Source organism: Apaloderma vittatum, unplaced genomic scaffold, assembly GCF_000703405.1.
Source record: "Apaloderma vittatum isolate BGI_N311 unplaced genomic scaffold, ASM70340v1 scaffold8245, whole genome shotgun sequence".
NCBI lineage: Eukaryota > Metazoa > Chordata > Aves > Trogoniformes > Trogonidae > Apaloderma > Apaloderma vittatum.
The window spans coordinates 1-27,827 of NW_009716454.1; the positions used below are offsets into that span (position 1 = coordinate 1).

The following is a 27,827-nucleotide window of genomic DNA, read 5'->3' on the forward strand; positions in this document are numbered from 1 at the left end:
GGCCGCACTCTGCCCCTGGGGGTGGGGGAGACGTACCGCGGCCTCGCAGCTTTCCAGGAGCCGCCTGAAAAGAGACCCCGGGCCGCTGGCAGGCCCCTGAGCCCTCCTGACCCGGCAGATCCTCTGCGGGAGCTGGGCTGGAGGCAGGGACAGAAGGCGCAGGCCTTGCAAGGGACCCCACGTATTGCTGGTACTCCCACCGAAATTCTTATTACCATCCCAGGCCAGGCTCTGTGCTTCCTTTATTGCCAAAATTGAACCTCTCCAGCACATAACTGCAGTGTGGTGGAGGTGTGACCATTGCATCCCTTGCTGTGGTGATGTACTGCTTACCGGGTTGAGAAAGTCATGTCACCAGGTACATCTGGCTCCTGTCTTTCACCAGCTTCTGCGTGGGATGGGATGATTTTTTTTATGTCCTGGGAATGCAAGCTGTCTGTGTTTACAGGGGGGTCAGGCTAGTGGCTAAATTTCTCCTGGTGGTTCTAACATTGGTAGCTTTGATCTCCTGACTATCTGCTGGTATTGGTGGCAGGATCTCTATGGCCTGGTGTGGTGTCGGTGGTGTGAATCTGCACAGTTGCTTCTTGCAGATGATACTGCATCCAGCACTTAACAGGTTGTGACAGGAGCTGTGTTATTCTTCTGCCAATGGCTGGACAGGACTCCCAGCTCCAGGCAGGGTTTGTGGAGAGGTGCAGGTGTGATCCCCAGCTCACCTGCTACCCTCTTTACCACGCTTGTGGTTGGTGCTGGAGGACAAAGTAAAGGGCAGGAGAAATTCCAGCGTTGCAGCTGCCTTTGACAGTCCCCTTTCCCCCTACAGGTTGAAGAGCTTTTGAAGGAGGTGATGCTGAAGGAGACAAAGAAGAAGAAGATTGATGCCTTCCTCCATGAAATTAATAGCCTGCTGAGTGCCATCCCAGAGACCCCAGAAACTGAGGTATGTTCCAGAGGGATGGAGAAAGTGGCAAGACCCCAGTATGGAGCAGGCATTGCTCTTACTGTGCAAGCAGAGGTCCTCATGGACTCTCTTCCTCTTGCACTGAGAAAAGTATTACTTTGTTTTATCTTGGAGGGGAGGGGGAAGCTGCATCTTTAAGCCTTGCATGGAAGCGTCTGGAGCCTTATGGGGAGAGGGGACCTGCACATCTACTGTTGGTGATGCTTAGAGCATTTCTCTTGTCCTGTCTCTTCCCAGCTCACTAACCAGGCCTGGCTGCCCAAGGATGTGAAGGTCCCATTCCTGCAGGTGCCATTCAATGTGAAGGGGAGGTTCCACTTTGTGCCCCCGACCGAGCTGAAGGTGGTGGGCAGCTACCTACTGGGAACCTGCATTAGGCCAGAGATCAATGTGGACGTGGCAGTGACCATGCCACGGGTGAGTCTGGCCAGCCCTGTTCCCCATGACTGCTATCCTGTCCTCTCCGTTCCTGAGCGTGGTTACAGCACCTGGACATGCAGTATGGTGACTCCCATGAGGTGCTATGGAGTGCTGTCTCACTGCTTGCTCTGTAAGAGCTTTTAGTTCCTCATGAGACTCTTCCTTCTCCGTGCCGGGGCTCTGCAGGTAAGGGAGGTGGGATTACCCCATTGCTTTCTCTTCCCAGGAAATCTTCCAAGACAAAGATAACCTGAATCAGCGCTACCATCGTAAGAGAGCTCTGTTCCTCGCCCACATCGCTCGGCACTTCTCCAAGGAGAAGCTCTTTGGCAGTGTGAAATTTGCCTACATGAACAGCAACCATCTCAAGCCCATCCTGCTCCTGAGGCCTCAAGGTAGCACCTGAGCCTTGCTGTGACTGGGGTTATGAGTGCGTACTGGCATTAAGTAGACAGTGGTCTCATACCTGGAACAGGTCCTGTGGAGGGGGTCAGTCTGGGACTGTCTTCACAATTAGTGATAATTTTAATTTTCCTAATTGTCCTCGCCTTCCACACACTCCTCAGGGTCTTTTCCTCTCCCAGTCCGCCTCTGCAGCTTGGCAGGGCTACCCAGCCTTGGCCTTGCTGGCTGGCCCACTTCGTTGTTACTTCAGGGGGTAAAGCAGACCCTACAAGTTTGTGTCTAGCAGTACCTTTCCTCCTTGCTCCCTGTCATCCTCTTGTCTTCCCCAGGCAGCTGTGTGCAGCCTGGGTCTTTTCTGAGATGACTTGGGCTGCATGGGCTGCTGGGTGCTGCTTGATTTTCCACACCCCAGGTGGTAGTGGGTTTGCGTCTGGGACAAGCAGTTGTGTGGGAAGGCCAGGACAGGCAGGAGACTGCTGGGCTACAAGACTGGCCAGTCCCAAGATGGGACTTGGGCATGGGCAATCTGATCTCAGCATTGCTCCTGGCTCTGGGGTGTTGTCACTCACTGCTCTGAGATGATTTCCACTGCTGCTGAGCTTTGCTGGGAAGGAGCTTTTTCCTTCTCCAACATCTCTTCCTCTTGCACATCTACCCTGTGGTGTTTACAGGCAAGGATGAGAAGATGGTCACTGTCCGACTCCATGCCTGTCCTGCCCCGGGTCTCTTCAAACCGAGCCGCTTCTATCCCAGCAAGAACAATGTCCGGACAGCTTGGTTCATGGAGCAGAGCACCCCTAAAGAAGGTAGGGCCTGGGGCTAGGGGAACACAAGGCTGGTCCGTTCAGCCAGAGACTGCACCCAGTGCCTGGAGGTGGATTCACTGCAATCCTCTTGTGTGAGCAGGAGGTTTGTGGTTGAGTGCAACGTGCTGTCATTTTCCCACACAGGAGCCCCTGAGCCCCCGACTCCACACTACAACAACTCGATCCTTTGTGATACGGTTCTGCTGTCACACCTGCACTTCTTGACTAGTGCAGCTACTGACTTCCCAGGCATGAAGGATGGCCTGGCCCTTCTCAAAGTCTGGTTGAACCAGCGGCAGCTCAGCAAGGTATGTCCTGTGCCAGGGCTCAGAACAGGCCCTGCTCAGCTGGCTGACCTGCCTTTGGCCTGCTTTTCCTTCCTAGGGGATGGAAAGGTGGTGGTTTGGTCCTGGTAGGTGCTGTGGTGGGGCTGTGACTCTGATTAGAGCTGTGTGAGATTTCAAGGAGCTCCATCCTACCTTGTATGTTTCAGTGAGTCTGTTTACTGACAATTGTGCTTTTTTGAGATCCCTGGAATGAACTGCTAGAGTTTTGGGTATTTTTTGGGGAGGAGGGAATTCAGCCCATTTCCCACAGAACTTTGAGGTGTTGCCTTCCAGCAAGGGAATCCAATTCTCTGCTTGTTCTATCAAGCTTTGCCTCAGTGTCTTCTTAGTGGGCTTGGGGCTTGGAGGCTGCTCTGCTGGTGATGACAGAGGCCAGAAGCATCAGGGATGGATTCTGGGGCTCGTGGTGCCTTGTTGAGCTCTTGTTGACTCAGCTCTCTGTCTTCACAGGGCTTGGGGTGTTTCAGTGGCTTTTTGGTCTCCATGCTGGTTGCTTACCTGCTAATGAAACGCAAAATCGTCAAGATGATGAGTGGGTACCAGGTGCTGAGGAGCACTCTGCAGTTCCTGGGTGAGTTTCCAGGGCCCTCTATGGGCAGTGAAGGGCTGGTGTCAGCATGAAGCCTGAATATGGTGGGGGAAGGGGGAATTGTGGCTTTTCTCTCTCTAATGCTGAGGCCCTGTGGGTGGGATGGACAGGAGGGGATGTGGCTGGATGGAGGGCAGGGCTGGATGGAGCAGCTTGCAGGAGAATGGGTAAGGCCAGCATTGTGTTGTGACACTGTTAATGTTGCGAGACCGCAGTGGTATTGGCTGTACCTCTTGTCGCCAGTGGAGGAGATGTTGATGGTGGTGTGACTTGTTTCTTCCTGTCTGCCCACAGCCACCACTGACCTGAGTGTGACTGGGATCAGCCTAGCAAAGGATTTGGATGCCTCCCTGGTAAGCAACCCTCTAGGAGGGTCTTGTGCCCATGTCTGTTTATCCTGCCAGCACTACCCAGGCAGAGACATGCCTATTATAGGAGTGTCACATGGCAGTGAAGTGGTGGTGCTCTGGTGTCTGTACTGTGGCACTAAGGACTGTGGTTACTCTTCTAGCCTGTCCTGGACGACTTCCACCAGGCATTTGAAGTGGTCTTTGTGGATCCTTCCGGGCTGGTGAACCTCTGTGCCGATATGACTGCCAGCAAATACCACCAGGTACCGAACAGGTTGTAGTGGCATCTGGAGATGCTGTCCTGTCAGTGAGCTGAAGCAGGCAGAGTGGTTAGACAGTTTGGAGGAGGATGTTGGACATGGGGAGGGGATTCAGTGTTGCTTTTAAAGCTTCTAACATCCATTTCCATCTCTGAAACTTAGAAGTGAATTTTAAGACTGTCTTGCTTGAATGATGGAGAAAAGTTTTCTTCTTTGTAGGCACTTATGGGTGAAGCCAAGCAGCTTTTAACAGAAGTAACTGTTTTGGAGCAGGGAAAACCCTCCTTGATGACAGGGGTATTGAGGAGGGACTGTCTGGGCAACAGCTGTTGGTGACGTGGCTTCATGCCAAGGACAGAGGCTGTCTTGGATCAGGGTCTACTGGTGCCAGTGGAGGTGGGGTGGCTGTGGTTGGTGATGACTGCTGGAGGGATTTGCTTTCCTTCTTCCCTTTGATTCATACTCTTGGTCTGTCTTGTCTCCTTGCTCAGGTCCAGTTTGAAGCCAAGCGCTCCATGGAAATTTTGGATGATCGGATGGTGGATGGCTTTCAGGTGTTGCTCATGACTGCAAAGCCCATGCTCAGAACTTTTGACCATGTCTTCCAGTGAGTCTTGCTGTTCTGGTTAGGTAATGCTGAGTAGTCTGTTCAGAGAGGAGTGGGCTGTGTCTGCCTTTGGACTGGGGTGGGTTTGGACCTGCCTGGTGGGGAGGTGGCCCTGCTAGCTCTGAGGTAGACACTGGTGCCTCTTGCATTTGGCCGTTCCACTTCTACTGTCTAGAGATCTTCCCAGTAAGAGGAGGGCAATGCTTTGTCCTTGGGAAATGATGACTGGCCCAAGGACCAGCGTCTTCTGTGGTGTATCCTGAGATGCCAAAGTAGCCATGTCATAGAATCATAGAATAGTTTCAGCTGGAAAAGACCTAGAAGATCAAGTCCAGCCTTTGTCCCAGCACTATCAACCTACTAAACGATTCCCCTCAGTGCAACATCCACCTGTCTCTTAAACATTTCCAGGGACAGTGACTCAACCACCTCCCTGGGCAGCCTGTTCCAATGGCTGACAACCCTTTCAGTAAAGAAATTCTTCCTAACATCCAACCTGAACCTCTCCTGGTGCAATTTAAATCCATTTCCCCTCGTCTTGTCACTCTCCAGTAGGGAGAATAGACCAACCCTGACTTCTCTACAACCTCCCTGCAGGTAGTTTTAGAGAGCGATGAGGTCTCCCCTCAGTCTCCTCTGTAGACTAAACAGCCCCAGATCCCTCAGCCTTTCCTCAAGCCCCAAATCCTCAAGCCCACTTTCTTCAAGTCCCAGATCCCTCAGCCCTTCCTCCTGTCAAGACAGGACAAACCCTCATCCTAGACCCTGGACCCTCAGCTCCCCACTTTATCTGTCCTCTAGCGTATCTCTCTCAGAAATAGTTTGGTTGCATAGATGGGTGACCAACTTTTCTCCTTCTTCTGTAGCTTGAAGCACGTCTCCAAGCTTCAGGGTGCCTGCAAGAAGATGCAGCTGCTGAACGAACTGATGGATCGGGGTGGGAACTACGTGGCCGCAGCCCTTCCCTTTATTGTCTCGCTGCTGACCCGTGGGCTGGCAGGGAGAACACTGATCGTGACTCACTCCTTGCCCCAGACCCCCGAGGTAATGCAATTTGGCAATGATGCTGCATCCTTTTCAGTACGAGGGGTCTTGTTTGTCCCTCGTGGCACTGCTGAGCATGAGGAGGGAATCTTTGGTCACTATAGGAGGAGACAAGCCTATCCCCTTTGTTAGGAATACAGGAACTGAGGCCTTGCACTGGCGTTTGGGATTCAGCTGGGAGGCTTGTTCTGGGCAAAATTTCTGGCTCAGCAATCAGGAGAGCCTGTTAAATCATAGAATAGTTTGGGTTGGAAGGGACCTTAAAGATCATCTAGTTCCAACCCCCTGCCATGGGCAGGGACACCTCCTTGGAGGAGGTGGCTCAAGTTGCTCAAAGCCCCATCCAGCCTGGCCTTGAACACTTCCAGGGAGGAGGCTTCCACAGCTTCTCTGGGCAACCTGTGCCAGTATCTCAAGAAAGAGAGACTTAGAAAGAATTACTTCCTTATATATAGTCTGAATCTACCCTCTTTCAGATTGAAACCATTGCCCCTCATTCATCTAGCAGCCCAATATCCTAGCAGCTGTCGTTCCAGCAACCTCATCTGTCTTTGTGCTTCATGTTACCAATTTTCCTGCAGTGGCCGATTGATGCTGAGCCCCCAAAGCACAAGGATGTTGGACCCCTGACGTTTGGGCTCTTGTTTGTCCCCGAGTTTTCTGCCAGCATGCTGGAGAAAGGACCACAGGCCGATCACCCGGAGGTGAGAGGAGCCCAGCTTGTGCCAAGTAGGGTCAAGCAGAGCTGGTGCCATGCTGTGGTTGCAGATGGCTGCTGTCATGAGAGTGGTTCAGCTGGCCACAGTGGTGACCCGCGTCCCTGGCTTGGCTTGACCAATGTACCCCCACAGGCCCTGGACTTCCGGACCTTCTGGGGAGAGAAATCGGAGCTGCGGCGGTTCCAGGATGGCAGCATCTGTGAGGCAGTGGTGTGGAAGGCTGACACTATCTGCCAGAAACGCCTCATTCCTGAGCAAATCGTCAAGCACCTGCTGAAGCTGTAAGTCACACTGAGCAGCAGCGGCCAAGGCTGGGGGACCTGCAGCTGTTTGTGGGGGGGGCGCTGCCAGTCTCCTGGGTTGTGCCACATTCCTGTTAAACCCATTGTCCACACTGTGTTTTGGGAGATGTTATGGGTCATTTGGGCTTTGTGAAATCTGGAAGTCTTTTTGGTTGTGATCAGGTGCTGTGAGCTGCTTCCCAAGAGAAAGTGGAGAGGGCAAGCTTGTGCAGTAGCTTCTGCTGATGGTAACGCTAAGGGCAAGGAGGCAGCATGGTCCTGCCCTTACATGCAGATGGGATGTTAGAACACTGGTTGACAGAGTTGGAAGAGAAGCTATCTGGACCTTGCAGGATGTTTCTTGAAATCCTCTGAGGCCTTGGTAGTGGTTCACAAGGTTGGGTCTATCTACAGCATTGGGAAGCCTCCCCATATCAGTTTGTGCCTTCTGCCAAAAATTAGACCCTCTTGCACAGGATGAATGGGTTGTCTGGGCCTCTTATCCTGACTTGAGAAATAGTGTTCTGAGCTGCACATTGGTAGCTTTGGATTTGAATGCTGTGGAGCTGCAAGCTTCTGGACAGCTTTGTGTGGATAACTTGGGCATAGGAGGAATGCACAGAGATTGGTTTTCTGACTCTGGCCTTCCTGAATGGAGGGATTCCTTGTAGCTGGACTGACCGTTGCCTGTGAGCACAGCATGCGGTGTCAGGATGGATGGGCTGGTGTGTTGTAGCTCTAATGCTCTAATGTCTTATTCCATGTAGCCATGCAGACATTCCTGAATCTTCTATCTGCTACATGGGAGCTCTGCTGGAGTCGGTGATCAGGACTGGCCGAGAGGTATGTTTGCTCCTCCATTGAGGCTGTGATTTCCTCAAGGAAGGGGAGTATGGAGAGGGATATGAGGAGGTCATTTGAGCTTTGTGGCCCTGAGGCCATAGGGTGGTTCCCAGGAGAAGGTATCACAAAATCACAGAATGCCAGGGGCTGGAAGGGACCTCAAAAGATCATCTGGCCCAGCCGCCCCTCCAGAGCAGCATCGCCTACAGTAGATTGCACAAGTACTCATCTGGGTTGGTTTTGAATGTCTCTAAGGAAGGAGACTCCACAACCTTCCTGGGCAGCCTGTGCCAGGGCTCCATCACCCTCACAGTGAAAAAGTTTTTTTCTAATATTTTTATGGAACCTCCTATGTTCCATCTGATACCCATTGCCCCTTGTCCTGTCATTGGACATCACTGAGAAGAGCCTGGCTCCGTCCTCCTGACACTCCCCCTTGACATATTTATAAACATGAATGAGGTCACCCCTCAGCCTCCTCTTCTCCAAGCTAAAGAGACCCAGCTCCTTCAGCCTTTCCTCATCAGGGAGATGTTCCACTCCCTTCAGCATGTCTGTGGCTGCGCTGGACTCTCTCAAGCAGTTCCCTGTCTCTCTGGAGCTGAGGAGCCCATAACTGGACACAGTATTCCAGATGTGGCCTCACCAGGGCAGAGCAGAGGGTAGATAATATTCCTGCCTGCAGGCACTTTGATGGGCAGCACAGTGCTCTCCTTGGATCTGCCAAGCCTTCAATGCCAACCAAAGCATAGCTTCTGAAGTCCTCTTGCTCTGGCAGCCCTCGTACTCCATTTTCTCCTTCAGGCATCCACTGACTTCCTCTGTCTGCTTGTGTCTACTATGTCCACAACATCTGAGGATATTTTGCTGTCCCACTGTGCTCCTCCAGCTGCATTCCTCAGGACATGGGCCACACTCTTCTGTGCCTTCATCTCATAGGTCCCGCTGGGAAACCCAGGAGAAAGGTCTTTCCTGTCATGGCACACATGCCCACCAAGGCCTGCTTAGCTGAATGAGCAGCTGAAACAGAGACAGAAGAGATGCCTCTTAGAGCATGGGGCATATCCCCTCACTACTTCTGCTCTGTAGTTTGTGAAATTAAAACCTGGAGAAGAGCCGTGACCACTTTGCCACCGCTTTGCTGGTCTTTGGTAAAACTGACTTTCTACCTGATTGTTGGATGGAGAAGAAAATTTTTTCCTCTCTTCTTTATAAGAGCGAAGGGGAGCGAATCTGATTAAAAGAATCTTCTGTTCTGTGACAGGACAAATTGCAGTCTGGGCAGACCTGCATATCAGATTTGGAATGAGATGCTTGTTTGTACAGCCTGTTGTTGAGGTGTGCCCCATGTCCCTGCAAGCTAGCCTGGGATGAGCTGGGCTGATAAACCCCACAGCTGGGAGGGAATGCACTTTCTGGGGCCTGAGGGGTGTTTAGGAGTCTGACAGTTGTCAGTGCTCGAGAAACGAAAGAGAGACTTGCTGTTATGTGTGGGGTGGTGAGTAGGTGTGGTGTCTGTCTCTTCTCCAGCTGTTTGTGTGCCGGCAGCCCGGAGGTCGAGGGACATGGGGGATGAGGGAAGATGGGACCGGGCAGTCAGCTCTGAAGACAGGCAGGGCGGGGAGTTGTCATGCGGGGTGCACCCCGCAGAGGGTGCTGCTGCTCTGCTGTAACGCCCAGACCCGCCTGATGGGTGCGGCTCAGTTCAGCTGCATCTGAGCTGAGTACTTTGAGGTCAGTGATGTCTCCTGCTCGTTCAGGCTCCTCTTCTGTGCTTTGAGGAGATAGAAGAGATAGAAGCATCAAGGGCAGCAGCCCCGTGTGTTGCTTGATCTAGCTGAGAGGCCTCCCTGCCCATGACAGGGAGGTTGGCTTAAATGATCTCTAAGGTCCCCTCCAGCCTAGGCCATTCTATGATTCTGTGATTCTGTGAATTCTGGTTTTGGTGCTTCTCATCTGCCCTCCCTGGGGCTCCTGTGATCCTCTAGATATTTTCTGTCTTTGCTTTTGCCATGCTTCACAGTTTTGCCTTCTCTAAAGATGTAGCCGATGTAGTTTTCTGTTAATTACTGCCTCCATTGGCTTTGCAGTAACTGGTAAGGAAGCAGTAGCAGAGCTCTCGCCTTGTCAGTACATGATGCAAATCACTCTTAGTTTCTCCTTTCCTCGGGAGAATGCTGCACAGTGTCTTGCACAGGAAATAATTTCATTTGCCACTTGAAGTGCTTCTGGGGGGCCACAGGCAGTCTTGCCCTTGGCTTCCCTGTCCCTCTTACCTACCTGTTTTGTTGAGTGCTCTTCCATTCCCTGGGATGGCAGAGCTGGCTCCTCAGAGCTTGGCTGCGATGCTAGCCTGACAGGGAGGTGAGAAGCGTGCCCATACAGGAGCAGAAGAGATGAACGAGAGGCTTTCTGTGTGCTTGCAGGCATCGGGGACGGGTGAAGAGGCCATGGTCAGTGTTGTTTGCTCCTATGATGACCTGAGCCGCAAGCTGTGGAACCTGAAGGAACTGCCGCTGACGGTGACAGCTGTCCAGGGTGTCCATCCAGCTCTTCGGTACACAGATGTGAGTTTTCCCTGGGCATGGCCCGTGTGTCGGGGTTTGCAAGGAGCTGGGGACATGCCTTGGGGTGAGAGCAGAAAGAAAGAATCAGTTTGCCTCTGCTTTTATGGCTCCTGAGAGCCTTCAGGGCGATGCAGTGCCTCTACTTTGCTGTCCTATTTTTTGACCTGCCTCTGCACAAGTTGGCTAAGCACTCTGTGCCAGAGGCCTTCCTGAGGTGAGAGGTTTGGGGTGGGGGGTTGTACGGTATGCCAGGGTTTCTGCTACCTGCTCTCAATCCCTGGATGGTTGTTCTCTCCCAGGTCTTCCCTCCGATTCCCATGAAGCCAATTTATTCCTTCCATGTGCGAAACAGGACCAAGCACTTGCTTCTGCCCTCGGAGGAGAAGCCCTGCCCAGCCTACATAGCCCCTTTGAAGAGTGAGTGGGGAGAAACATGAGGGGGAGATAATTTGGTGGGGGGGAAGCGGAGGCAGGCAGCGATGCTGGCTCTGTCACTGCTGCGTTGGTGTCCTGCAGGCAGGAGCAGAGCCCTGGCTCCTCCTGCTCTCCTGCTGTAACCTCTAGTCCCAATCACCTCAGCCCAGCATCTCATTTCTGTATGGGGCTCACTGGCTTCCTGCTGTCCCTTTACCCTCAGTCGTCTGCCACATGGAAGGCAGTGGCCAGTGGCCCCAGGACAAAGAAGCCATCAAGCGCATCAAGGCAGTGTCCTGCAGGCAGGAGCAGAGCCCTGGCTCCTCCTGCTCTCCTGCTGTAACCTCTAGTCCCAATCACCTCAGCCCAGCATCTCATTTCTGTATGGGGCTCACTGGCTTCCTGCTGTCCCTTTACCCTCAGTCGTCTGCCACATGGAAGGCAGTGGCCAGTGGCCCCAGGACAAAGAAGCCATCAAGCGCATCAAGGCAGCTTTCCACCTCCAGCTGGCTGAGCTCCTCCAGCAGCAGCACCAGCTGGTGTGCAGACCTGCGGCCTCCCACACCGACGTGTACAAGGTAGGGCACTGATGGGGACCTTCTCCAGACCTGACCTGTTACCAAGGAGGCAGGCAGGGGTCTGTGGCCGTAATCCCACTGGGCAAGACAAGGGTTTGGATGGCAGGCTTAGGAAAGAGCATGGTGAGGCTGTGCTCATGCCAGGATGCCGCTGTTGTGTCCCTGAGGCACAGCGTAGCATACCAGCCTCCTTGTGTTACCACTAAGCCTGACTTCATCTACTGCTTCCGCCTCAGGATGGCTACGTTTTTCGTCTCCAAGTCGCCTACCACCGAGAGCCCCTGATCTTGAAGGAAGTGGTCACCCCGGAAGGGATGCTAAAGTACCAGGAGACAGAGGAGTCTTGGCGGCTAGAGCTGGAGACATTGCATCTGCCTTATCTAACCAGCTCCCTGCATGGGTAGGTGAGGCAGTGGGATGCCTGGGGAGGATGGAACACAGGATGTGGAGCACAGGATGTGGCGGGAAGCTGCTGTGGAGGTGCCCTTGGATATTGTAGGGTGATGGTGGGAAGAGGAGCTCACTGTGGGAAGTGGCCCTTTGGCCCACCTTGTGAGAGACGCTGCAGGAGCATAGAGGGCTGAATGTGGGTAGGGGCAGCACCAGTTGTCCCTGTTGTCACATCTGAGGTCACTAGTATGGGAAGACAAGTACCAAAGAGCAACATCGTGAGAGAGGAACATACGGCAGAATTTCACCTTCATTTCCCCCAAAATCTCAATACCTGCAGAGAACGCCCTGTGCTCATGATGCTGTGCACATATTCCTGGCAGATTCTTGCCCCTCTCCTCTCTTGCTGAATAAAACACCATACTGGATCCTGGGTTGTGTGCATTGAGCAGTGTTTTTTCTTCCTTCTTGCAGGCTCCAGCAACAGCACCCTGTCTTTGGGAGCACTTGCCGGCTAGCCAAGCGCTGGGTTAGCGCTCAGCTCCTGAGTGACAACATCTCCGAGGAGTGTGTGGACCTCCTTGTTGCCTTTCTCTTCCTCCACCCAGCCCCTTTCATGCCACCCAGGTGAGAATGAGAAGCCTGGACTGGGCTGATGGGGACTTACTGCTTTTTTCCTTATCCAGTGTAGAGGAGGAATGCTAGGACAGGAGGTTCTGGTATGGTGCACAGCAGAGTGTGAGGCCCCCGTGGTGCCAAAATGCTGTCCAAAGCCCTGCTAGGCGTGACTGGCCAGAGGAGATGGAGGTGCTTGGTGCTGCATGGCTGTGGCTTCACCTGCCTTATGCACTGCAGAGAAAAGGGGACGAAGGGAAAGATGGCAGCAATGTTCCTTGTGGCATCTGGGTGCTGGTGGCAAAACTGTGAGGTGTCTTGTGCTTTCTTGAGGACTCAGGGGGCCCCTTGTCGTAGGAGTGGTGTCTAGGAGAAGCAGGGGCAAAGGCTGTGTTGTGGCTACCAGGATGCTGGGGCTTCTGATTCTCTGGGAGGGATATTGTGGTGGTGCTAGCGGCTTCAACCTCCCTTTTTCATGGAGAGGACTCCTGAGGGAAGGAAGAGAGGTCAGCTGCTTGAAGCAAAATGGAATAGCTTGTTGGTAAATAAGCCTGTGGGGCCAATTGCTTGCTGGCCCCTAGCAGCTAGGTGGGATGCAGCTGAGAGGGAGTGAAATGAAGTTAAAGGAGGTGGTTTTTGCTCCATGTGGCCAAGAGGTTACTCAGCCCTGCACCCGGGGTCCTTTTTTTTCCCTAGAGTAGCAGAAGTAACAGGCTTATGCCTAGAATGCTTTTCTATCTTCTCAAATACCCTGTTAGCAGGAGCCCCATCTTCCTAGCTGTGTGGCTTTGGATGTGTGTTGTGTTGTGGGGGAAGAGACGCAGTGGGAACTTGGCTGGCATTCAGCAGTGCACCAGAGATGAGAGCAGCTCTCCCGCTGCCTGGGAGTCTGGGTGAGGAGAGAATCAGGAGATGGGGTGACCAGGGCAATGTTCCACTTTCTTCTGGTTTCCTTTACTTGGGGAGGGAGGAACAAGAGGGAAAGACTACTCCTGGGGTTTTGGAGAAGGGGAGGTGCACCTCCAAGCCCAGCCTTTTTGCTGCCAGGGGAGCAAATGCCAGTGTTGAACTGTTTTTTCTTGTCTTCAGCTCTCCGCAGGTGGGGTTCCTGCGCTTCCTGGACTTGCTGGCAACCTTTGACTGGAAGAACAACCCTCTGATAATCAACTTGAATTCTGGCCTCACAGGTGAGCAGGCAGCATGCAGGGGCGCTGCAGCTGAAGGTCTTGAGTCCTCCTTGGCCAGTGCCTGACTGCAGGGTCTTGGATAGATGGAGGTGTTGCAGTTTCTATCAGGGGCAAGGAGATTTTACGTTCCCTTACTCCTATTGTGGTGTGCTTAACTTGGTTTCAGGGTGGATTTGGTTGTGGCATGATGGTTTTTTTTCCCCTGTCTGCCTTTGAAGAGGTGGATCTCAGTGATGGTGCTTTGCTGCTTCTGGCCTTGCTGAAATCTGTGACACGCCTGGGTGGTGTTGGATGATGTGGTCTTTGAAGCCCTCTGCTCCTTTGTAGCTGGCATTTTTGCTTGAGGCTTTGCCCTGGCTCTTGGGGTGCCAAACCTTTGGTTGTGCTGGGAGAGCAGTGAGCCTCTGGAACGAGAAGCTTCAGTCTCCTGCTGTGTGTCTCTTTTGGGAGCCCCACTGAGCCACTGAGATCATGGGGATGATCTGCTAGTTGCCAGTTTCTGAACCTGCAAGGGAAAAGGACTGCAATCCTACAGGTTTCATTACCTCCTGAACCTTGAGAATTTCCTGGTAAAGGTCTCTGGTTTTCATCTTTTGAAGCTGATTTATAGGAATAGGTAAAGCTGCTTGGGAGAGAATTGGCTTTGAAAACTGGTATTTTTCCATCCTCCAGCTTTATTTAGTTAACAAAATTGGCATTGGTTTTGGCCAAAGAACTATTTTTTTCCCCACTTGAGGGAGATGGTAGAGGAGAGGGAGCCAGGTACAAAACTCTTTGGGTACTAACTCTGTCATTAGCTTATAATATGAATTTCCATCCCACATTGTTCCCAGCGCCTGCCATGTCTGGGCCCACCTGTGTGAGTGCAGAGCAAAGATCCATCTAGCCCTGCATCCCATCTTTAAAACTTCCCATAGGCAGACACTGAGGGAAGCCCAAGGGCAACTTGGGCAAGCCCAAGGTGATGGAGCTGTGGTTGCATGTGGACTGTCAGATCAGGGGGTGGGAGAGGATAAAGCTTATTTTGCTACCCTGTTCTGGGCTGTGGTACAGGAGTGAGGTGGCTGGAGGGCTGTGAATGGGGGAAAACATCTCACCTGCCTGCCTGCCTTCCCCAGAGGCTGACTGTACAGAGATCAAGAACAAGTTTTTGGCTGCTCGCTCTCGCCTTCCCATCATGTTCATTGCTACCCCCAAAGACCAGTGGAGCTCCATGTGGACCCAAGAGCGACCCTCAGCGCAGGTGAGCTGGGTCCTCTTATCCTCCCCTGGTGATGGCTGCTGGCTTGGGGCAGTTTTCTGCTCCTGGTACTGGACCAAGCTCCAGTGGCCCCATCGGTGACCAGAGTCCCTGCTAACATCCAGGACTGCCAAGTTTCACTCCCTGTCTTTCCTCCCTCCCCAGATGCTGCAGCGCCTTATTGTTCTGGCCTCAGAATCTCTCCGTGCTCTGGAGGAGCAGCTCATGGACCCGCTCAACAGCCAGGATGTGAAGGTAACCCACTGGGGCACCAGCAGAAGGGTTTTCTGGCTCCCAGCAAAGCCTACTGGCACATTTATTCTCCCTTTGAAGGGAGATAGGTGTGTTTTGGAGGGGATCTTGTTGGTATACCTAGACAGTCGAAGCTGAGAGGACTCAAAAAGCCAAGCAGTCGTTAGATGTCACAAATTCGTACTAGAAAAGAAACCAAAGTGAAACCACATATAATGGGTTTTTTTTCTTCTTAGGCGATATACAGAGGATTTACTGGCAATGCTTTCAGTTCTGCTGCATCTTGCACTGGAAGTATTACAGCAGTGAGATCTGCTTGAGGCAGTAGAAGTGTGTGTTACAGGGCTGTGGAGAGGTGAGGTGCTGTACATGTGGGATGTGCTGCATGATGTGCTGCAGTTGTTGTGCAGACCCAAGACCAAAATTCAAGAGGTGCAGTGTGAGCTGGGGGTGGTTAGCTCCCAAAACAAGATGTCGCGTGCCCATAGCATCCTTCTAACTCCTTGATTCAGCCTCACTGGTCTTCCTTCAGTCTTCCCTCCTCTTGGCCCATGGCAGTGGGATCCTTTCTATGCCCAAGATACCCCTCCGATCTATACCAGTGTCCTCCCAGCCTTGTGATGTTCCTTAGGGATAAATGTAGGATGCTGTTTCCAGGGCTGCTAATCTCTTTGTAAGCAAAGCTTGGTGCCGGGAAGAAGGAAGAGTTTTTCTGGTGCAGCTTGGAGTTTCCTCCTGTTCCCGTGTATCTAAGAGGGTGCTCCAAGTTTCGTGGTTTTTTTTGCTTTCCATTTGAGTCACTTGGGAACATGCCTGCTCTCATGCAGATGCAGACGTGGGTTTGTGAGCTCTGTTTCTTTGCTCCCGAGGGGTGTACAATAAGCCATATGCTTGTTCAGATGGGTGGGAAAGGGCGTCTGCATGGACTGGAGCTGGGACTCGGTGCTGGTCACTGATGTTCTTCGTGTGAGTTCTCCTCAAGCTGGTTATAAACCAGCTCTGAGCTTCTGTCAGTGCCAAGCTGGGTGGTGTCCCGTGCTTCTGTTCATGCCTGTGCATCATTTATTCCATGGAAATGTACATACAGTTTAAATTTTTTTCCATTTTAATACAGCTGCATCCATAGTGCCAAATCCTGCCTGTCCAAATATTTATGTGTGCGGGTTTGGTTCCCCCCACTAATGTGGCTTGCTCTCACCCTCTGTCAGCTTGATGGAAGATGTTCCTGCCCTCTGGGGCAATTCCTGTTGGACAGATGGGACAGTCCTGTTATTACACAGCTCCATATGTCCCCTGGGTGTCATGTGGCTCCTGTTAGGTTCTTGATTCCCCTCTTCTTTCTGGGACTCTGCCACATGCAGTACACTTCCCTGTCTCAGCTCACTAACTGTCCATCTTTTGATTGCCTACCCCACTATTGTGCACTCGGGTGGGCTTCCTGGGGTCTGTGGTCAGAGCTGGAGAGGATCACCTTGGACGTGTGGAAAGCTCTTCTTCAGACACTGTCCCCAGGTCCCAGGGACAGCTGTTGGTTTCCCAGTTGACAGAAGAATGTAATAGAGTAGAAAGTGTAGTCCTTTGTGCTAGACATCTGATGTGGGTAGGGCGCAGCTCCCTTCTCTAGGTGTTGAGCTTGTTGTACAGTTGGTCTGTGGCAATCAATTGTATCTTTCTTGGTGCAGTCTGGTGGTCCAGACAGCATTTGGCCTACCCACCAGGAGACAGCCATAGAAGCACCCTTTGCTTGACAGTCCTTGCTACAGTACTTGTATGAGGTGTAGGGGTGTGAGGGTCACGTCCTTCTGACATAAGCACAGTGGTCTCAGCCCAGAGGGATTGGGTTGGCCACCATGGGCTGGAGTTCCCTGTGGCTTTGCTAGAGCCATATTTTTCCCATGGAAGTTATGGCGAATTTATGACATTAATCTTGCAAAAAAAATTGACTTTAGTTTACTACTTTCTAAGGAGAAGGGAGTAAAATGCAAGCAAAGACTGAGGGAAAGCTCTCTGATCTCCTCTGATGACCTGTGTCCTATACTGAGTAGCACTGGTCTCTTCTCCTTGCAGATGGTCTTCCGCCCTCCTTTGGACTTCTACGATGTCCTAATCCACCTGAATCCAAACCAGATTCCTCGACATCTGGAGGGCGTGGACCGGCCACTAAAGTCGTTCTCCCGGGGCGTGGTGAAGAACAGCAGTGCTGTGAATATCCTCTTCCCAGTGGTGGATTACGACCCTGTACAGTGCTACCTCCAGGAGCTGAGGGTAAGTACGGCCTGTTGTGGATGCACAGGGGTCTAGCTGACTAAGGGGAAGCTGCCGTCTGGCATTCAGGTTATTGCGTGTCACTGCAGGACCTAGGTGGTGACATCTTTTATATATTTTGTATGAGATGGCCATCCTTTGTGTGCACCTGAAATAGCTTTTTCAGCAGAAGACATGATGAGTCCCCCACCCATTCCTTGGAAATGGAAGTGCTGCTAATGTGAGAATAACATCAGATACAAAGCAGATAGAGCTTTTGGTGAAGAGTATTATTTTTCAGCACAAAAGTATGTTTAAGCCATTTGTCTCTAGTCAGTTAATTGACATTTCTTGGCTTCTTACACCAGCTGGGGTTCATGATGGGACAGTAACTACTCATATTTTTTTTGGAAGAGGTACAGGAGTCCATGGCATAATGTACCATTTAAGTCCCTGCTGTTAGGCTGATGGTTGCATGAGCCATAGAGGCTGAATATTGGTCACAGGATGGTTTCTCTGTGTCTACTTACATGCACGATGTCAGAGGAAGTTGGTAATGTGGGTATAATGTCAGTATCCAAAGTCATCAGCCCCATTTTCTTCCACTATGTGGCCACACCAAAGGCTCAGCAAGCCGGGGAGATACGCAAGATGCTGGGTGGCAGCAGTGATGCACACTGGATCTGGACAGCCAGTGATTTGCAGGTGTGCAGCCTCTGCCTCTTTGGCCCTTCCCAGCTTCATGTGAGGTAGCCGAGTTAAATGTTAGTGTGCGGAGAGGTGGGGCTGAGATGCCCTCAATTCAAAACCTGGCTTGACTTTCAAGTGCTATCATCCCTTGCCTGCAGAAGGGCTGTAGGAATTGTAGGCTGGCTTTGGCAGGAAGGGTGTTGGGGACATCTCCAGCCCCGTTTCCCAATCAGGGCAGAGCCAGCTTTGACATTAGAGCAGCCTGCCCAGAGCCCAGTCCTGTTGAATGCCAACTATCTCCAGGAATGGAGATTTCCCACCTCCCTGTCCTAAGTTTGGCCATCCTTGTGAAAGACGTACCTGAATTGAAACTCCAGCTCAATTGAGTTCTTCTTTCATGTTAACCCTGGTAGATTAGGTGGGCAAAGAAAACTTAAGAAAACTTGCAAAGTTTTCTTTGAAGGTTTCCTTGCTGTGTTACCTCTCAGGTTGCCTGCCAGCTGTGTCTGCATGAGGACCTCTGCCTGTGGCCGTATGCTGTGGCTTCAGTAGGGCTGCCAGGGTCTAGCAAGGTGCAAGCTCAGTCTTCCCGTCACCCACAACAGGTTGGGACAGTCTTGGGGGAGTGCTTTCTTGCGTTCAAGAAGGAAGGTATTGAGAAGCAGGAGGTTCTGCAGACACATTACAGAGAACAATTTTCTGGTGTCCATGATATGCAAGAAGGAGAGGCATAAGCACCCTGTACAAGGCTTTTAAAAGGGAGCAAAAAGCACAGTGATTTGGAACCATTTTCTATTTCACTCTTTTTCCTGGTGTCTGGATCTGAGGAGGAATATCAGGACCAGCCCCTCTCCTTAGTTGCCTAAATGATGAAGACTTGACCTGCTGCCATGAAACCTTAATTACAGAAGGCATAGATGGGGGTAGGAAATGTGGTTTCTTAAGCCTGAAATCCATCTCCACTCCATGCTGGAAGCAGGAGTTAGAGCAGTGCCTTTCAGCAGCTACCAAGGTGCTAGAGGTACCTGTGTGCTTGGTGCCAGAGCCTCCATGTCTCCATGGGGGTCAAGGCTAAGCAGCTCTCTTGGAGGCCTGGCATAAGGCTGACTTGCTTGAAGAGGAACTGGAAACTTGTAATGGGTTAGGGCTGGGCCAGCCTCTAACACGGACAGATGTCTCTAACCCCCTCTTCCCCCCCAAAAATGGGAAGGAAAAGGGAATGAAGCAGAGAGACTTTCGGGTTAGAGAAGAAAAAAAAACCTACAACTGCTTTAATGAAGCAATAATAATAGAAAATAATAGTGGAATGATAAAAGTAAAGAATTATATACAACTATAGATAATAGCCTGATATCAAACCCGATTCCCTCCCCCGATATCCATCACCACTGATGCTGCAAGAGTGACTGGTGAAACCCCAGGCTCAGCGGCGGCGGCAGGGAGCTGGATACAGGAAGCTGGATTCGGGAACTCAGGATCCGGATCAAAAGCAGGAGGTCAGATGGAGTCCTCCCTGGACACCGGCCATTGCAGAAGAGGGAAGAAACTCTCATGATCACTCAATTTACACTAAATATGACGTATATGGAATGGAATACTCTCGTTGGTCACCTGTCCTGTCTGTTACCCCCCAGAGGTGCAACCTTTTACTTCCTTGTGACCCCCCTTTACTCGCCGGCACCCCCAGCGTGGCACACAAGAGCCAGCAGTGGCCTTGGTCACTGTAGGAATAAGTATCAGCAAGAGCCTGTCTGCATCCCAGTCCCAGGCAGTAACTGTAAACATCAGGTCTTATCACTGCCAGTAGCACACACTGTCTGCAAAAACATGCTGCTGACTTCAGAAAGTGCAGCCTTTTAGAAGAAACTAAAACTGAGAAGTAAAAATCACTAAATAGGACTGGGTTTTAGCTCAAACTCAGGACAAAACTGCAGGACAGCAGGCTCCTTGGGGAGGCTGTTAACAGGCTCGGAGCAAATCTGTGTGTATATCGAGGCAGTTGATCAGGAGAGTGTTGCAGTTTATAGGACTTCTTTGTGCTTCTAGTCAACTTGGTGTCATCAAATGGCTCCAGAAGTGAAAGGTGCAGAAGAGACTTCCCTGGAAAGCAGCTTTCATCATCCTTTAAGCAATTACGATTTAATTGGTCGAGTCAATAGTGATGTCCAAGCTATATAGATTTTTACTGCCCATTTTCTCTAATACAGGTAATAATAGACTCGGAATAGGATTTTGTTGGGTTACAAATTACAGCTGGTCCTAAATCCAGTATACTAGCATCCCAGTGAAGAAATGTGGATATAAGCAAAGGTCATGCTGCCTCATGGGAAGTGGTATTGCATTCACTTGGTGCCTTGCTATTTGACTCGAGTGTGCTCAGGAGGGAACAGAGCAGGAACTGGTCGCAGGTTTCTCTGAAGACTGAGCTATGGCATAGAGAGCCTGAAATCTGCCCCCCTTGGCAGTCTGGGGGACTTTTCCTCCTCTTCAAGGCTCTGAGATAAGTATGGCTGTGTTCTCTTGCAGCTGTCATATTGGAGGTATCTTGCAGTACCAGTTCACTTGGCTCTTGTAGCTTCCAGATCAGTAGTAGGCAGACCTGAAGGGGTTGATGAATATCTCTTTCTGGGCAAACAGGTGTTTCTTCTCTAGGAAAAAATCACAGAGATGATGCTGCATGTGCTCTCAGATAAAAACTTTGTCCACCTGTGTTGGAAGGCCTCAAAAGCTGGCTTTTCCCTGCAGGGTCACCAGCAAGCAGGTCATGCTGAGCTGTCAGTAGAAACTACTTTACCAGAAATCATCCAGCTCTGTGTCTCAGTGTACCAACATTATTGCTTAAAGGCAAGACCTTTGTATTGGCTTTGTACTTTGACCTGACTTTGCTTGGCAGCCTCTCCAACACCCTTGTATGTCTCCTCCCCTGACTGCTCTAAGAGGTGTTCAGCTGCTCCTCATCCTGCAGGTTGGGAGCTCCAGAGGTGATCCAAGCACGGCAAGAGTTTGGTTTGGAAAGGACTGTGGTGACAGCAGTGAACCCTTATGAGAGATTTTTGGATGAGAAGGCACTTGGACACTGAACTGGCTGGCTTTGACTCAGTGATTTCCTGTCCCTTAACAGCATAAACCACAGAACTGAACAACAGGGTTAGAGCTGGGACTGACACTGCAGCCCTAGTGGATTTATAGGAACAAAGGGAGACGTTCGCCATGCAGCAATGCTGCCAAGATTTTCTTCTCTTCTATGGGCAGAAAAGAAACACCTGCCCTTTTCTGAGCTTCTCACATGAGAAAGGGATTTAAATGCCTTTAAACTGAGTTGAGAGGGACAGGGAGTAGCATCTTCCCAAGTGTCCTTGGCCCAGTAGCCAGGGAACCCACTTTCATCCCGTCCAACGTGTTTGCTCCTGAGCAGTCCCTGTTCTTCTCAGATCAAAGGGGTTAGCAAGGCAGAAGTGCCCTGGAGCTGAAGGACTGCTGTGTGTTTTCCCCAAGGAGCCTGACTGGAGGAGAAAAAGAAAGGAAGGGAGGTACTGAGTCCTGACTGCTTTGATTTTTCCTTCTCCAGCAAGAGGTGCTGCAGGAGCTGGTCTGATTGAGTTACTCTGGTGCCTGGGAGATTCCGGGTAGAGATGAAAAGCTGGTTGTGGGATTCAGACAGCAAATTCTTCAATTCCAGGACAGATCTGATAGAAAAGGCCTGTTCTGGGAGTCTATCCAGATGAGGCGGCTTTGCAGACAGATGCTTTTGAGGGAAAGCAGGTGCCAGATGTTCTGCAGAGAGGGCTTCCCTGGAGCTTTAGCCCATCAACAGCCTGCACACTGCTTACAGTTCTGAGCACCTTGGCAAGCAGCCCCTGGGTTGGGTCCTGGCAGGGATTCTGCAGCAAGGCTCAATTAAGCCTTTTAAATGAGGCTCCTGTTGGATCTCCATCACAACTGCTGGTCTGTGTCACAGTGCCGTTGAGCTGCAGAACCTCCAGCCGTTTGCTGGAGATGTGTTGTGGGAAGGCTTGGTCAGCGTGGCTTTTGCACTAGGGTGGCTCAGCTGTCCTTTGAACTCAAGAGACAATCCACAGGACTTGTGGATATGCTTGCCATGCCCACCTGCATGAATTCTGGAGCTCACAAAGTCCAAAGGTTCTGGTCACCCCTCTGAGGTCCACACGAGTTCTCTCATGGTGGGGAAAATTGGATGAAGCTGCCCGTGCCATCTCCCATCTGTTAAAAGACCCAACATTTCTTACTGGGTCTTTGGTCTCACTAGGTCACTGGATGTGAAGTGCTCTCTTTCACTGAGGTTTAGCTTTCTCTGGTTGCCCATGCCTGTTGAAGAGCTCATGGCAAAGGAGCTGCCTGTCTTTTACACAGGAGATCTGTTTTACGGTAAAGATCTTCCCTTTTACAGCAATGTTTTGCATTTCTCCCACTTCTGACTGACACAACTGGCTCCTCCTGTGGTCACTCCAGACATACAGAGACAAGCTGAAAAAGCTTTGTGGGCTCTCATAGCATGGGAGGAAACCTTTCTCTCTGGATCTACACCCTTGGAGGGGTGGAGGTGGCAGGAAATAACCCACTCTTACAGCTGAAGAGCAGCTACGTGACCCGTAACATAGTCCCCGTGGTTGAGGGTGGATGCACATGTGTGTCTGTGTATACACGTGCAGGCGCACACGTGCTTAGTGAGGCATCAGTCCCTCGTGCTCAAACTGACAAGAGTATTGTGGTTGCATTTCTTCTGTGTTGGTACTGCCTTCCCAGAGATCCTGTAGGATTTGTCCCATGGGAGGTGACTGAAGATCTGAAGATTTGAGTCTCATGTGGATTGGTGCACAAAGCATGTTTGCTAAGGCAGCTAGGAGAACATGGGTGGCTTTTTTCTTTGCCATGCTACTTTGCTGCTGCTCCAGATCCCTGGGGCAAGGATGTGCATGTGGCTCTGATGAGGCACTCAGAGGTGGAAAGGTTTGGATAGTTTGAAATACCTTTTTCTAGCTGAATCCCAAACCTAACACTCAGGTTTCTCGTTTAAAACCTCTCTCTAGCACAGATTAACCCCAGCCTGGTTTTCTCAGCGGCACTCGTTGCTCTGTTTTGATATGGGAGAAGGCTGTCGGTAAACTGAGCATCAGGGCAGGTCATGGTAGTATGACAAGAGCCTTAAACTGTTAACCACAAATGTAGTAATTTGTTGGAAGTGAGTGGCTTTAATAGGGTTTGATACTGGTAGATCCCTCACTGACAGCACTTAAAATACTAAGCACTGAGCAAATATTGATTGATGCATTTGCTACTTGAACTGTTGTCGTACAAGGAACTGCTGCTAGGTGCATTTTGAGTGCACAGACCTTTCCAAAACGCTGCTCTTTTCCCAGTAGCTATGAGGTAAGATGTCTGAGTATAAGTAGGAGCAGTGAAAAAATGGGTGGATAAATGGTCAGGCCCAAAAACCCCACCCCTAAACAACAATGATGTAGTTGCTTAACTAGCAATGAATGCTTACCTCATTGCAAAATCCGTGCTTTAGCCTGGGCTTATTAATCCATAAATCCCATTTTAATCAGGATATTGTTTTACTCACCGCCTTTCTCCATCCTTTCCTTTGAACAACCCAGAGGGCTCCTTACAGACCTTGAGGTGATCTTCTTTGAGGCACCATGTACCCCTCCCCTGGACAGTGAGGCCTCTCTGAATCACAGCCCCAAGCTTGCAAGTCTCCCGTATCTCTGCGACATGGGAACCAGCTGATGGCAGAGATCCTTCTGAGCGGGGAGAGCTTTCTCTGGGCCTTTAAAACTGAATTGCAACCAAAAGATACAGCAGCTTGAGAAGTGAATAGGAGTTGAAATGCACTCCCTGCCTTTTCTCACTTTTATCTTGAACACCTTCCTCAAGAGAAAGTTTGCAGGCTCAGGCAAGCCTGGTGGCACTAGGCATGGAGCATGGGATGTGGAAAGGGAGATAGACTCTGTTTCTGTTTGCTTTTACTCCCCAAGCCTCTGTACAAACAGAAGAGCTGTGACTAATACACTAGACCCTTTTCATGCTGCAGTTTCCCAAGAGTTGAACATGCATCTCCACATCTTGTTAGAGCCAGCCCAAAGCACTGCCACATGGATGATGCTGAGAGCAGTGCAAGTGCAGAAGCTTGCCCTTTGCTGGGATTTTGAACTGGATTCCACCCTTTTAAAATCTGCCCTCTGCTCCCTGCTGTCTCGATAAAAGGTGCTGGATCTTAGTCTGAACATAGTTTTACTGGGAAATGAACTGAGCCTGAGAGGGCTCCTTTCCTGCAAATGCTGCTGGCTCCTGGCCAGCAAAATATGCCTGTAAAAAAATAAGTTTCTTGTAGGAAGCATCATGTGGCACTCAAGACTACACCCTGTAGAGCAGCAGATTTTTTTCAGGTTCTCACATGCTCTGCTCCCCTTTGGTTTGGAAAGCTGCATGCTGTCGGTCAGCGTGCCCTGAGCTTTCCTGCCCTTCCTTGAGCCTTCCCTCCCTCCTACTGTTTGCCTTCTGGCAAAAGGAGGAGTCTTCCCTGTTGATTGGGCTCTGATTGTAACCTGTAGGTCTCAGCAGAGAAGCACCAAGCTGAATTGCTTCTTTCTCAATGTATTTTTTAGGCAGTGGCTTTTCTAGCCAGTTTGGCGAGGTAATGCCTTGACCAGCCTTGCCTCTATGAAGTGGGATGAGCTGGCAGATCTCAGGATCTTCCCAGCTTAATGGCCTAATCCTATTGCTTTCTGTTTGTGGTACTTAAAGTCTACACTCATAAATCTGGCTCTAAAGATTGCAGATACCACCACCCCTCCCTGCTCACCAGGTCTTTACTCTTCAAATGCTGCTCCACCCTTTGGGATCACTGGTGATAGCAACCCAATCCACTTTTTTCTCCTCTGATTGCAATGCTAGTATGTCCATACAAGACAGCTTCTCAGCTTGCCTTTGATGTTGATTTTTTCATGCACAACCTTGTGAAAAGCTCGATATACAATGATGCTGGCAGAGACCTCTCATTTTAAGGCCGTGGTAGAGTTGCAGCCAGGTAAACTTAAGGGAATGGAGTAGAAGGCTGAGGAGAAGCAGAGGATCTGTGTTTTTCAAAGCTGGTGAGGCCACGTGCAGAAACTTATCCTGTACTGATGCTGGGGGCTGTTTGCTCGGCCTGGTAAGCATGTGCTGTTGCCTGATGTTAGTCTCTACCAAGATGAAGGAATGTCAGGGGGCACCACCTTGGCTGTTGTGGTCAGCTGTGCTCAAATGCAAACTTCCAGGTCCCAGCATTCTGAGTGCTGAGCTGTAAGGCCACACTTCTGGATTTGAAAAGTTCCTTGCGCACAGCATTGTTTGCTTGTGCTGGAATGCTCATCTCCTGCCTCCTTGCAGTGCTGGGGATCCAGCTTACATGGACTTGGGGGAAACCAGGCTGTGGACTTTAGTCATCTCTTTATGCAAGGTCTCTCTTTTTGAGCTCTGCTGACCAGGATCAGCAGAGGAACTACTCTTTTGATGCAGCTGCTGAAACATGTGGGCAAGGAGGGCAGACTCCTCTGGTGCCTATGTTGAGCATTCCATCTCTCTGCACCTCACAAGACTTGGTGTTACTTAAAATCTTGGCTGTTATGTTTGCTTTTGGGATGCTGTGTGCTGAGAGCAGATGTGGGGTTTATCCTGGAGGAGGAGGGAGCTTTGATACCTTGGTTGCACAGACTGCAAAGTCCAAAATGCTGGCCTCCAGGGAAAGGTCCTTGACTGAAGTTCGTCTTTGCTGCCATGTAGTGAAATGTTCTGTAGCAAGATTGCCTGCTGGGCTTCTTGCCATCTGATGCACTGTGAGATCTTGGACATGTCTGTTGGACACTAGGATAGGACAGTTTGGTGCTATATCCCGCTAACGGAGGACCACGGCTAGAGGAACACTGGGTGGGTTGTCACCAAAGGAGTCTGGTGTCCTAAAGCTGGATGCTGATTTCTAGATGATTTTGCAGGCCTGCGGGAGGTGGTGGATCATGTTTCTGCTCTCTAGGACAGCAAGAGGTGATCAGCAATGAGGTCTGCATGCAAAACTTGAAGGCGGTACACTGTGTCCATCGAGAGTGGCGGGCAAGAGGCATCTGCAGGGACCTAGGACTTGCCCGTGGGCTGCCAATTGCTTTCCTTGTTGGGGATCCACTGGAAGAGTTGCAGTTTTGGTCCTGGCTGGTGTGGAGCTACTGCATGTCTCTCCGTAGGACTGAATCACGTATGAGTTCTGACTCTGGGATGCCTGACATAACCTCTTGTTTCTTTTCTAACCAGGATGCCTTCAGTGATCTTGCTTTGTTCTTCTATGACAAGCATGGTGGGGAGGTGATTGCAGTTTTGTGGAAACCTTTGAGTTTTCAGCCTCAGCCTTTTAAGGTGAGTTTTTAGCTCTACTTTAAGCTTCATATTACCTTTATGTCCTGGAACCTTGGAGGGCTTTCCTTCTGCATTGTAATTGCTTTGTCTAATTCTCATCAGCCCCAAAGCCCTTTGAGAAATGGAGCTCATACTTTTTGTCCCTTTTTAGAAAGGGCTGTGGCCACAGTGCCCCCCAGTCGTCAGCAGAGCTGAGAAGGGAGCGTGTGTCCCTAGACAAGCACCAGTACCATAAACATGGGTCAGAACAGAGCTCTCTGTTCCAGGTGCTCTTCTTTGGTCTCCTCCGGGAGGTGGTTGATGTCTTATTTGCCAAAGGCATTGATCTGTGCAACATGCTGTCCCGTTCTCATGGCTTTGGGCATCTTGCCCAGAAATACCCGACCTGCAAGAAGCTGTGGTGACAAGCCTAGGTTCATAGGGCCCAAGTCCTATCGATATACGGAGATATTTTCAAGCTGCACTATGTGGGTTGACAAACTAGAGGGTGGTTAAACTAGGTGTGAGGCACGCTGGAGTGATTCATGCTGCTTTCTATGAAGGAAAGACGCAAAGAAACTGATGACTCATGGCTCAGAGTTGGCAGCTCAGGCTCTTCTGCTGTCAGTCTCTGAGTAATTTATCTCCCCTCTCTTTATGGCTGGAGGGCATTGGCCATTCAACCTAGCCTCAGTTGTGAAACCTCATTATTCACAGTGGTGAAATGAGAGGAGGAGATGCTTGTATCTGAGCTGACTGTGGTTTGATTAAACGTAAGGATTGTCTTTTTCCTCTGATGGAGCCTAGAGTCTCTTCCCCGACAAGGTCCTGACACCCACTGAAGAGCAGAGCAGAGTGCAGGCAGCTCTTACTCAGCGTTATGGTGTGGACACTTGTTGCATACCCCATCTGCTCTGCTTACAGAGGTTCCACCTGCACACTCTCCACCATGGCCCTGGCCTTTCCCTTCTTACTTGCTTGTGGTGTTTGGACTGTGGCCCCAGGGTAAACCCTGAAAGGGATGGGAAGATCCATTTGTGCACTTCGTTAGCTCTGATAATGAGCACTAATGGTGTTGAGAAGGGAAGCTTAGAAAATTGGACGTCGTGGTGTGGCAGCGGTTGGATGTGACAAGGCAGGAATGTGATTTACTTCTCTTATTTGAGGCTTGCTGAGGTTGCAAGGCAGCTGTAAATGAGTGCTCCCATTTGTACGATATTTGTGTGCGTCCTGCAGGTCTCCAGCATGAAAGGAAGGATGGTGACAACTCTGAACAATGAGCTGGTTTGTGTTCCCAACGTGGAGGCAATTCTGGAGGACTTCGAGATTTTGGGACAAGGCCTGGTCAAAAGTGTGGAAGCTCGTACAGAGAAGTGGACTATCTAAGGCCATTGAGAGGTGTCAGCAGGACCTGTCCTGAAGCATTTTGTTCACTCTGGGACTGTTCCTTTTTACAAATCAGTCCTAGGAAAAGCTTTTGACTTTTTAAGTCCCGGAACTGTGTGTTTTACTCTATTTATCTTTAAATGCCTTGTTCAGAAAAGCAATGGGACCTGTTTGGTTCTTTTTCTAGAGTACAAATACCTTTGTATTTTGAAGAAAACATAAAGATGGGATAAAGTTTTTAAAA

General features: G+C 50.6%; 1 protein-coding gene across 1 annotated transcript; it reads left to right on the plus strand.

Annotated features, from left to right (window-relative positions):
- Positions 1–826: 826 nt before the first annotated feature.
- NOL6 (nucleolar protein 6 (RNA-associated)) lies at positions 827–27,827 on the plus strand (the record flags this gene model as incomplete). The annotated part of the gene is made up of 24 exons (XM_009869535.1): positions 827–943; positions 1,202–1,381; positions 1,611–1,779; positions 2,461–2,595; positions 2,740–2,903; positions 3,393–3,513; positions 3,826–3,884; positions 4,043–4,144; positions 4,633–4,748; positions 5,615–5,792; positions 6,374–6,496; positions 6,644–6,792; positions 7,560–7,635; positions 10,062–10,202; positions 10,502–10,619; positions 11,040–11,194; positions 11,431–11,594; positions 12,059–12,211; positions 13,289–13,386; positions 14,505–14,629; positions 14,792–14,881; positions 16,946–17,143; positions 26,117–26,218; positions 27,434–27,827. Coding segments are annotated over 24 exons (3,183 nt in total), but the record flags the coding sequence as incomplete, so codon positions are not given.